Below are 11,816 nucleotides of genomic sequence, written 5' to 3'. Positions count from 1 at the left end.
GTTACCTGGGCGATCCTAGCCATGTTTACCGGTAGGGGTGTTTCACCCTTCGTTGTCTCTCATTCCACGTTAAACCCGTTCAATACTCGTACTACCGGTACAATTTGGTCCAATAACCCAGTTGTTCCACGACTCTCCATCGGATGATGTTGGGCGAGCTTTTTAGATCAATTAACACACGCTTAACTCGAGATTTATTAATAAATACGGATATTACCAATGCATCGTTATGAGGTTGAATCATGCCCTCGACGCCCTCATCGCTGAACAAGATGGACCCCTCCAGAACATAGTCCCGAGTGCATTTTCCCCTTGTGATATAAACTTTGGTGCGTTTTATCATTGCCCCCTGTGGGACATCTACTCCCTCAATGATCACATTGATAACATGTTGAGGTTCTTCCTGCTTAATTTGTTTCCTTGTTCTTGAAATGATTTTTGGATCGCTTACTTAGGAATTCTCGAAGATGCCCATTGCTGAATAGACGAGACACTTCTTCCCTTATATTTCAACAATCCTCGGTCTTATGACCGTGAGTACCATGGTATTTACATATCAAGCTGTGATCCCTCTGTGCGGGATCAGACTAGAGTTGCCTTGGCCATTTAGTCTCCTTGATGTGGCTGATGGCCGACACTATACTCGTTGCATCCACGTTAAAGTTATATTCTGATAGTCTCGGGACTTCTCTGCCCCTGAGTGATCTGTCGAAACCATTCTTACTCATCAGACCTCGATTGCTAGAACCTTGGTCGCTTTTTCTAGCTGTATGGCTGGTATCGATCTCGGGGTGGCCTTGGCTCCTGATCCACAATTCTTTTAGACATGTAGTTCACTTTATTGGGGTAAACAAACCCTAAGGGAGCCCCCAACCGATCGTCCTCGACTCTTATCTTTGATTGGTACCTGTTGTGAACATCGGCCCAAGTAACCGCTAGGTACTCTACCGAGTTTTGCTTTAATTATTAAGAAGCAACGGAACTTCAGGGCTTGAGTCCTTGAGTAAACGCCTGAACGACCCAGTCATCTACAACTGGGGCATGTCCATCTGTTCCATCTGGAACCTCAACACGAACTCCCTAAGCATCTCGTTGTCCCTTTGCTTGACTTTGAAGAGGTTTGATTTCCTCGTATCGCCCTTGATAACGTCGTCAAATGAATCATTAGAATTTGGAGGTAAGTCATGATACCATATCATTGCTCATTTGGATAAGGTTTCCCCAAATTACTTCAGCAACACCGACTCGATCTCGTCGTCTTCTAGGTCATTCTTTTTTATTGCGCACATGTAAGAGGTTACATGCTCGTTTGGATCTGTGGTCCCATTACATTTGGGAATATCGGGCATTTGTAACCTCTTCGGAATTAGCTTTGGTGCTCCACTAAGGGGGAAAGGTTTCTGAATGAACTTTTCGAAATCCGGTCCTTTTAATATTAGAGGCGCTCCCGGGATATGATCGACCCTTGAATCGTAAGTCTCCACCTTCTTGCCATTTGCCTCTATCTTCTTTTCGCCAAACTCCACCCGTTTCGTTAGTCCTTCAAGCATTTTCATCGCCTCGGAAGTCTCACCGGGTTCGAACTCATCTGGTTCTGTGACAATCTGTTCGTCTCTCCGAGCATCTTCTCTAATGCGCTCAGTTTCGGCCGTGTTTTGTGCGTGATTTTGACTCTGCAGTTGTGCTATTGTTACTTGCTAATCTTATAGCATTTCAAAAATTAATCGTAAGCTAACTCCATCACCTTCCCTTTCGGGCACTTCTCGAGCTGATAGCCGGGGTGCCCTGCAAATGCTATTTTCGGGATCAGTTTGACAGGTTGATATTGATGGCAACTTGTGAGTTGGCATCGATTGGGTCAGCGATTGGGACACCGTTAGGATCAATAGAGGGCATGCCATTGCTTGGTACTATGTTATTATTTTCACCGTGGTGGACTGACTCGGTGTCAACGTTCAAGTGAGCAGACTGAGAATTTGAAATTTTGAATGGACCTGAAATCAAACTTCAAAGAACAAGTGTAAAATAAGGTGTGTTATAGAGATTCATATTAAATCACCATTATTGTCCTTAGCCCCACAGCGAGCGTCAAACTGTTTACCCTTAAAATGAGTAACAATTAAATTTGTACGCGATTTAAAGGATACTTGATTTAATTTAACATGAATGATCTAACAACAATGAATAATTGAATTAAAGGAAAATATAACGATCAAACCAAACGCGATGGGTAATTGAGCCTGACTTTAAGTTGAATACTGAAAATTGGTTCCGATCAAGCCCTCGAGACCAGCTCGGTTGCAACTAAATAAATAAGCAGTTGAAAAACACTTTGGACAATAGTTAGAGAACTAAAATAAACCTTATTGCTTTCATATGCGTGCAAACAGTGGTTGAAAATGAAAGGGTTCTCCCCTTTATATAGTGAGGGAGTTTCAATCCTAGTACAAATCTAAATAAGGTAAAAATCTTTCTCTTCTAGTAAATCGTGATACACAGTTAATATTGGGCGAGATTTGTGCCATAATATCCGGTTGAGGGCGGATATTTCGGCCCCTCGTTTGTCTTTTCTAACCGTCTTTCCTTTAGCCTTGGTTCTTCACTTTGCTTGAACTCGATTCTTCCCATGTTTGGCCATGTAGGATTCTTGGCGCACCATTCGTCCTCCCCGGACTCTGATATGTGGGATCCCCCGGCTTTACCCGATGCTACATCGGACTGCACTGTCTTCTCGTTTCTTTATCATAAAATTGGGGGTAAAGTTATCCCCGATTTTACCCGCACACAATCAGAATTTTTATGACATGTTATTTATCAATTGTTTATATTATATCAATGTGATTATTAAATTAAGTGATTTCTATTTACTTTTTTAAGTTACGTGATAATGTAAATATTTTTTATATATTCAGTTGATATAACTTAAACTTTTATAGTACTCATAAAAATGATAAAAAGCTCAAAATCATACATTATTTTCGACTTTAGACTCAAAATCATACATATTCTTTCACACAGAGCACTAATAGTCCATTTACTTTAACAAAGTGGTGCACTTTTAATAATAACTAGGGGTATTCATAAAAATCCGAAATCGAACCAAATCGAAAAAAAGATACTTTTTAGATTTGGTTTGGTTTTGGTTTTGAATTTTAAAAACCAATCAAATTTAGTTTGGTTTTAGTTTTAATAAAAAGATAACCGAAAAAACCGAACCAAACTGACTATAAAAGTAGCTATTTAAATTTATTATTACACCTATATATATGTATATTTTTATATAAAATTTTTAAAATTTTACGGTATATATTAGTCATTTATATTTTTAGTCTAGTTATTTGCTATTATAATAATATAATTCCTTGTATTTACATTCTAGTTTGATTGGTAGTTTTCTTTTGCTAAGTATAAGAATTTATTTCATGTCAAAAATAATCGATTTTTAATTGAGTACTTAAATTATTCATCAATATATCTTGGTAAATGATAGATTTCTCAAAGAGCAATTAATTTGATAGTGTTACGTTGAAAATATAGTCGCCGGAATATGCGTTTGGTAGTGTATATCTCATATTTAAGAAAAAACCCGATAAATAACCAAAAAAACCGACAAAAACCGAATCGATAAAAAACCGGCTTAATTGGTTTGGTTTGGTTCTAATATTTGAAAAACCAACTTACTTGGTTTGGTTTCTTTTTAAGAAAAAATCGACCTAAACCGAACCACGAACCCCCCTAATCGTAACCCTAAACACCGTTAGTTTTTTTATAGAGGCCTGTCACATAATTTTTGTTCCCTCCAAATGAATAACAACTATATATATCTAAAGAAAGTCTAAGAGCTGAGAAACTATCTAGTATTTCATTTATATTCTTGCTTACCCAAAAGAAAGAAAGATAATAAGTGCAGTGCTGAATCTTTTATTGGAAAACCTGTTGCAGACAATAAGTTAAAACGTGAAGCTAATTGCCGGTGCAAAGGAAGAGCTTGAACATCTGGTGAAAAAAAGTTAAAAACCTCAATGCTTTCCTAGCTATAGAGGATGCCGCAAAAACTCAAAGCAACAACAAGCACTGGAAGAAGTTTGTCGGCAAAACTCATATTAAAATAGTATACAAAGCTGATGATATCTATCAATCTTGATAAGCTCTTGGTTCAAGCGACGCTGCACGCTAGAGAAAAATAAAATTAAAAGAAGGTTGATTACAGTCAAAGAGCTCGAAAATCAGGTGAGAACTGTTATTGAAAATATGATGAAACTTTGCGAAGAAAACCTCGGCAATATCTCGAATTTTCCAAAAGTCAACTTGGTTTTCAAATAATTTAGCTCCTTCCTGGTATTACTCTCTTGGCAAAAAACGACAGGAAGACTGGTAGGTAATCCGTTGCAGGGAATAAAGAGGTTTCCGTTAAAAAACTAATGGTGTTTGGGTTACGACTAAAAGTGCACTATTTTATTGAAATAAATGGATTATTGGTGCTTAAAGAATATGTATGATTTTAAGTGTAAAACCAAAGATAATGTATGATTTTAGATTTTTTCTCTTGTAAAAATATACTCATACTAATTTACTTTATTAAATACTATTTTCTTATCTAATAAAAAAATTAATATATTTATATATTTCAAGCAATTATAATCAAAATAATATTATGACATATTTAAGATCAGACTCTTGAATAGATTTAGTACATAGACAAACTATACTAGGCAAATTAAAACAAAAAAATATTTATTTATAGTAAAAACTTACCGCAATTCGTGTTTACAAAACCAACAATAAAAGAACATAAGTCTATTGCATACTCTTTTATCATTTAACTATAGTTAACTAATATTTATTTTTTTAAATTTAGTAAATACATTGGTTTGGTAATTAGTAACATTACCAGTTTAATCTAACAAGTGGGTTAGGTAAATTGGTATAAATATGAATATGAGTAGATTCTTATAATCATTTATATGGGTTACTACAAGGGTGGAACTGTTAAAACAATAAACATGAAGGAGTGAAATGCAAAATGCTTACTCAGGAGCACGCTAATATCGCTTCACTGTATCCCACCCTCCTTTAATCCTTAAAACCCTAATCTTCAAACATTTCTCGCTTCTGCGCTGTGGATTGTAGCTTAGTCTGCTCTCGATCTTCTGAGGTATGTTCGGTTACATATATTCACATAAAACAGGTTGTTCTAATTTTATATCCTTTCCGATTTCCCTTCTTGTCAATGCAAAGAGTGTTGGGATTGTATAAATTAATGTCAGTTAGTGCGAAGTTACGTTGTGTCTTGTTCCTGTCGATCAAGCTATGTTTTTGTGATTGAAGTTGTTTTGCAACTGAATAATTACAAGAGTGTAAAAGTTTTTCTCTTTTACCTGTTCCCTTTTTGTCCCTGCAAAGAATGTATGAATTGTGCAAATTGATGTTAGTTTCAATTAGATGCAAGAGGTGCTTGTTTCTTATTCTTGTCTGTTAGGCCTTTTGTGTTTGTGTGTTTCTGGCAGAATATTTGGTTTTACTGGGAATGTAGTTTTCTTTTTCAGGGACAATGAGTCGATCGAGTAGGACACTTTATGTTGGCAATCTTCCCGGCGATATTCGTGAGCGTGAAGTGGAAGATCTGTTTTATAAGGTGCATGCTCTACTTGGATTCCTACATTATTGGATGTGATTTCATAGTGCTTAAAGACAAAAAGAAAACAATACAATAAAACAAAATTAAGCATTTGAGTAAAGTGGGCCCAAATAGAGTAGAATGTATATAGGGAATTCATTACAGCGAAACCCAACTAGTTTGGGATTGTGGAGTATCATTGTTATTGTTGTACGCTTCGGAATGCTTGTGTATGTGTGTAATTTTGCTGCCGCAATTTTTAAGATTTCAGCTCATAGAAACTTATAAACTCTTTGATGTGTGAGTGCAGTATGGCCCAATAGCACATATTGAGCTGAAAATTCCACCAAGACCCCCTGGTTATGCTTTTGTTGAGGTGAGTTTGAGCTGCCTTGGTTCCAATATATTTCGTTAAATCAGCCTGCCTACGCCCTTTTAGCTACTCTGACCTTTATATTGGTGGCAAACTTTAACAGTTTGAAGAAGTTCGTGATGCTGAAGATGCTATTCGTGGTCGTGATGGCTATGATTTTGATGGGCACCGTCTGAGGGTTGGTCAAATGTGTATTAGCTTATTGTCTAAACAAACTCACTAGTTGCTTCCTTGTTGGATGCTGATTCTATTAAAATTGCTCATACTGGCAGGTTGAGCTTGCACATGGCGGACGTGGTCAGTCGTCAAACGATCGTTATGGTGGTGGCGACGGTGGTGGTGGTCGTGGTCACCGTGGTGGAGTGTCCAGACGTTCTGATTATCGAGGTGTGCCTCATGGTTTTGTATATTGTAGTACATTGCATTGCATTTTGTGTTGTTTGATATTTTTTGTTGCTTTTCAGTGAAGATTACAGGATTACCCCATTCAGCGTCGTGGCAGGATCTCAAGGTGAGTTGGTGTCTTTTGAGTTGTGAATATAGGGACCATACCGAGATCCTCCTTTTCCCCTCAACTTTGTCCTTTAATTTTTGAATATTCGTAACCTGTGTTTCTTATGTAGGATCACATGCGTCGAGCTGGGGATGTTTGTTTCTCCCAAGTTTTCCGTGAACGGAGGGGTAAGATTATAAGCAGCTAAAGCTAGATTCACTTTTCTCTCTTTAAATTGCCAAGAACTGCTCCATGTGCAATGGGGACCTACGATGACACACAAAGCAATGAGTTTCTCATGGGAACCTACAATGATATGCACAGCCATTGTACTGATATGATTTGGAAAAAGACCAAAATATGGAGAATTTTACACTACACAGTATTCCCCTTCCCGCTCATTGTGGTTTACATGTCATAGCAATTGGTTAAGGATACAATTTTCTTTTTATCATAGAGTAATGAGCTCATAATCGAGTAGAACATTAAGGGCAAGCATACTGTTGCTGATTACTAGTATCATTCATTTGATGTGTAGAACTTTGATAAGTATAACTGTGGGTTCATACCTCGGTACATCCAATGAACTTGGAAAAATACAGAGAAGAGAACTATGATATGCACAACCATTGTACTGATATGATTTGGAAAAAGACCAAAATATGGAGAATTTTACACTGACACAGTATTCCTCTTCCTGCTCATTGTGGTTTACATGTCATAGCAATTGGTTAAGGATACAATTTTCTTTTTATCATAGAGTAATGAGTTCATAATCGAGTAGAACATTAAGGGCAAGCATACTGTTGCTGATTATTAGTATCATTCTTTTGATGTGTAGAACTTTGATAAGTATAACTGTGGGTTCATCCCTTTTGAGTTTTGCCCCCAGGGCCTAGCTCAAGTGGCAAAGGGTGGTAGATTTGTGTCTTAGGTCACAGGTTCAAGCCCCCACACCATGCAAAGCAAAAGCCTGGTATTTAAGTGGAGAAGGGTAGAGGGGCGGGCCCATTATCCACCGAGTTTCGAAGGCTGCGGTTGGTCCAAAGGATCGGCCCCAGACGGATTTCTCGGTCATAAAAAAAAAACTGTGGGTTCTCGGTACATCCAATGAACTTGGAAAAATACAGAGAAAAGAACTATGGATTCATAATTTGGGTTTTCAAGTCTCCCTCTCTATTGTTACCTCTTATATAAGCTGATATATCTTCCTTTGTCTAGACAAAATTTGTACTGTCTTCCAATACTCGTGAGTTTGGTGCTTGCTATGCTTGATAATGTGAAAGAGTTGGCCATCTTCGACATGCTAAAAGCTGAGTAACTTGGTTGAGCCGTTTTTTGGTGATTCTACAGAGGACAGGATAACTCGTCCCGAGGAGGATGTGATTGTTAGTGAAATTATTAATCACATTCCATATATCAGATTAATGATATAATAGGTGGTCTGAAATTCCGTTCAGTCTGTAGGAAGCATATTGATTTTCATATTACTGTGTCATTTCTATTTTGTAACTTATTCTGATGTCGGAAATTTGATTGGACTTTCAGGGACTACTGGTATTGTGGATTATACAAACTACAATGACATGAAATATGCTGTAAGTCATCTGCTTTTCTTTTCCCTTTTTTTGGTTTCCTTAACCTTGATGCTGTTCATAATATTTGATATACCATTATATGACTAAGAGGTGCAGCTAATATCTTTTCATATGTATAGATCAAAAAGCTTGATGACTCTGAGTTTCGGAATGCCTTTTCTCGTTCAACAATTCGGGTATGACACATTTCTATTACTTGAATTATACCGTTGATGCCTTCTTTTGGTTATTCTAGAAACCTACTTCTTGTAGGTTAAGGAATATGACCACAGCCGCAGCCAAAGCCGCAGTCGAAGCCGCAGCCGTTCTTACTCCAGAGGAAAGAGTGGCAGTAGAAGCCGTAGCCGAAGTAGAAGTGTCAGTCGTAGCAGGAGCAAAAGGTCATAACACATTACACATTTATGTTTGGACTAGTGGTTTACTTTAATGCAATTATGGGCCTTATTGGTATCTTTTCCATAGCAGCAAATCTCCTAAAGCTAAATCTTCAAGGCGCTCAAGATCTCGTTCAAGGTCCGTCTCTTCTCGGTCCCGTTCTGGGTCAAAAGGACGTTCTATCTCAAGGTAATATTCTGCTAACCCTTTCTTTTCTTGCAAGTCTTTTATTCATTATTTGTTGATTAGAATATTTCCAATTTTCTCAAGTTCTTTTACACTGGAATTGTCGTTGATGTAAGATCTTTGAATCTAAAGTGCTCTTGCAGTGTGATACACTTTGCCCTTTATCTTCTATCCTGTTAGTTTGATGTGCTCACTGAAAAACTCACCTTGATATTGACTCTTGATGCTCTAGTCTTCTTTGCTTAATTGGTTCTCAGTGGCCTCTCCTTTTGTCTTTCTGAAAAATATAGCAGCGAGAAGCTGTTGTCTCGCATGTCATGCATAAAACTGCCGAATCCACTTTTAAGTATTTGAGTTATATAGTCCTTTCAGTATCAGTATGAGTCTTCTGGTAATTTGTCAAATGGTGGTACATCGGGTGAATGGTAAGTTGTCGTAGCCCGTAGGCCAAATTTTTTGCAAAGGTTGCATTTCATGGTAATGTGTAGTTTTGCATACTCTGGTGGGAATGAATAGTTACATTTGTGTTATTTTCTTCTGCTTCAGGCAGGATTTTAGAGGGGGGTTTAGTGCTTGCAATGGCATTAGCAAACCATTAGAATGAACCAAATGAGTACGAACATTACAGATGTTAAACTTTTTCCTTTTTCTTGCCCCTATGAAAATAGAATTCATATTCATTTATTTCCTGCTATTTCAGGATTTTCTTACTCTGCTCGCCAATTCAATGTGCAACCATTCAATAGAGACTGGTCACTATGATAGTGTATGTCTGTTCAAGCAAAACTAGAAATTTAAAAGGTTTGGGGCTGAGCAAAAAAGAAATATAAAAGGTGTTTTGAGGGGATAGTTGGTTCATTTCCTTTAATTCAATTTGGAACTGTGTTGTAGGGAAAACGTACTGCATTGTCATTTCCTTTATAAGTATGAAAAGTCACCTTGTTTGTTTTTATAGATGTTGGATATATGCGGCAGTTTGTGGATTTGCATATTAGGATCTTGAGTGGATATGCATATGGTCTTGCCTGCAACTCTTTTTGGTTGTGGAGGTACGATGTTTTCTAGATGGCAACTTTGGGTCCTTTATGATGTCTCTGATCTAATGAGCATCGTGAAATGTTCCGTGGGTGCTAGATTGGGATCATGAAGATCATGGATTCTATGGTGGAGCTGGACTGGGGAACTAACTGCCACCTGAATTTGGATCACCACCTATTTGTGGTAGATGCATTTTCTACCAAAGTGAAGAAAGACTCTAGTTCATTCTTTTCATTCCTGGTTATTGGTCTCTTTGACTGCACAAATTTGAACTATTACTTAAATCTTAACTGGCTAAATTGCATTGCTTCATACATGCCATATTTTCCACTCTGGATTCTGCCCACAATGTTACTTTGATAATGGTCATGCTGATGTGGAAGTGGAATCGAGGCAGTTGGAGGAATTGTTAAGTGGCAGGACTGGGATATTAAATTAAGTTCTTTCTGGAAATTTTGCAGATCTCCATCAAGGTCCAGATCGCCAGCACCATCTGTAAGTTAAATCTCTGTTTTGAAGTGAACTGGATACCTCAAAATCAAACATGTCGGGATCATCCGTCTTGTCTTACTATGTCGTTGTTTTTGGCATACCTGGCCTTTTTAAATTGGAATCTCTTTTCTTTGGCTACATTTCTTTGTTTTTTCTCAACTGGTTAATTGCAGCGCCCAAAACGTTTGAGTAAAAGTCCAAAAAGACGCAGTCCCAGCCAAAGCCAGAGCAGGAGCCGGAGTCGTAGTCGGAGCAGAGGTTTATCCAGGTCTTACTTCTGATCCTTGTGATATGTTATGTTTGATCATTTTAGTGATTGGATGGATATTTTATTGGAAGTTTTGCTATTTGACAGTTAAGATTGTTGGAGTCATCTCTTGACTTGGGTTGCTGTGATTGCGAGTTCCATCATGCCCGGAAGATTAGCTGCATAGTCGGGGAGTCCAAGTGCCCGAAAGAGTGTTGTTCTGCTTACATTAAAGGATTTCTGTATTATTGAACGCCAGACGATAATAATTGTTATACTGAACTTGGTATCTCTTAAGACTTGGTAAAGACTGCAATATTATAGTAGAACTTAATAGGCTTTCTAGCTGCGTGATGGTAAGAGATGGAACTAATTTCCTTTTTCACATTCACATTATGAATTTCCTTGATTTGCAGATTGTCCTTGTTCGTCAAATTGGGTCCGTGGTGTTCATTTTTAGAAGCACTTGTACTATTTATATGTGGCCAACAATTTTTTTTATCACAATTCTTCAAATATGCATTGGGATAACATTTGAGTTGGAAGTTTAAAAATGATTTGAAAATGAAGTTACAAAATACTATTTAAAGTAGCTTTGAGTAATTCTTCCTTATGATCAGGCTTGAATTTTGACAAAGAAAAACTTGATTTCATCTCGATACTTTTCTATTCAAGTGAAGTACTATTACTGGCCTGATCAGCCACGTTTGGTTAGAAAATTTTTCGACAGCAACGATGGATTGAAACACATATTTTGGTTTTCAAAATCAAATAAAAAATGTTACTCCATTTGAAAACAATAGGAAATCCTATTTCTTGGTTTATGAAAGAAAGTAAAGCTGATTTTCACACAACCTTTTCCCAAAACTAAGATTTCCAAGAACTGAAATTTCAAGAATTAAAAGAGCTTACTCAAATGATACAGGGGAGGCAAACTATATGATCTTGTGTTGGCAAATGGGAATATATAAAGATACGTTTGTCCCTAAAACAGTTGTTTCATCTAAAACAGCGAAGAGAATATAATATATGTGTGGCCATTTCTTGAGGGGCCTCATCTTTGTGTGGACGAGAATTAGTGAGATGTTGGCCCAATTGGGAACCATACAAGTGCAATGTTGAATACTGGAGAAAGTAGGTCCTCCCCATGTCAGTATGTGGCTTAGTTTTCTTTTCCTCTTTTTCTAATAGCAGTGTTATCTGCACTTTTTCGGCTAATCCACCATATAATTCTATCCACCATTATTTAGAACGATGGGAAATTTGAAAGATCTGCAGTTGTTTGTGTATGTCTGAAGCGATTTTTCATTTAATGTCAGTCTCATATGGATCCTGGCAAATAGTAGTAGTAGGCTAGTACTCCAGCATATATTGAAGGAAAGGGTAAAATTAGAAAC

The 11,816-nt window shown here is 37.3% G+C and overlaps 1 protein-coding gene across 9 annotated transcripts; it reads left to right on the top strand.

The window, feature by feature from the left end:
- The first annotated feature begins 5,015 nt into the window (after positions 1-5,015).
- On the top strand, positions 5,016-10,834 carry LOC107790816 (serine/arginine-rich-splicing factor SR34). 9 transcript variants are annotated; one of them, XR_001649103.2, is made up of 17 exons: positions 5,016-5,155; positions 5,547-5,635; positions 5,928-5,993; positions 6,094-6,168; positions 6,263-6,377; positions 6,455-6,501; positions 6,614-6,671; positions 8,032-8,081; positions 8,201-8,257; positions 8,334-8,461; positions 8,547-8,645; positions 9,189-9,255; positions 9,343-9,408; positions 9,598-9,691; positions 9,777-10,175; positions 10,346-10,440; positions 10,528-10,834. XR_001649103.2 is itself a non-coding variant. In XM_016612782.2 (14 exons), the coding sequence occupies exons 2-14, from the start codon at positions 5,552-5,554 to the stop codon at positions 10,529-10,531; spliced, it is 912 nt and encodes a 303-aa protein (XP_016468268.2). In that variant the 5' UTR covers positions 5,016-5,155; positions 5,547-5,551; the 3' UTR covers positions 10,532-10,834. The 9 variants fall into 9 exon arrangements, 4 of the variants coding, with proteins under 4 accessions (XP_016468268.2, XP_075093968.1, XP_075093967.1 ...); XR_001649107.2 differs by lacking the exons at positions 9,189-9,255; positions 9,343-9,408; XR_012702728.1 differs by lacking the exons at positions 9,189-9,255; positions 10,528-10,834 and having other exon boundaries at positions 9,343-9,475.
- The last annotated feature ends 982 nt before the right edge of the window (positions 10,835-11,816 follow it).

The sequence above is a fragment of the Nicotiana tabacum genome, chromosome 19 (assembly GCF_000715075.1).
Source record: "Nicotiana tabacum cultivar K326 chromosome 19, ASM71507v2, whole genome shotgun sequence".
Lineage (NCBI taxonomy): Eukaryota > Viridiplantae > Streptophyta > Magnoliopsida > Solanales > Solanaceae > Nicotiana > Nicotiana tabacum.
The sequence above is the reverse complement of the archived record's forward strand: the minus strand, read 5'-3'. Positions and strand labels throughout refer to the sequence as shown.

What these genes read in the sequence shown, in the direction of transcription:
- LOC107790816 (XM_016612782.2), top strand. Translation starts at nt 5,552, where the DNA reads ATGAGTCGATCGAGTAGGACACTTTATGTTGGCAATCTTCCCGGCGAT. An exon ending in TGGAAGATCTGTTTTATAAG is followed by an intron (nt 5,636 to 5,927) that starts GTGCATGCTCTA and finishes GTGTGAGTGCAG; the next exon opens with TATGGCCCAATAGCACATAT. An exon ending in ACAATGACATGAAATATGCT is followed by an intron (nt 8,082 to 8,200) that starts GTAAGTCATCTG and finishes TCATATGTATAG; the next exon opens with ATCAAAAAGCTTGATGACTC.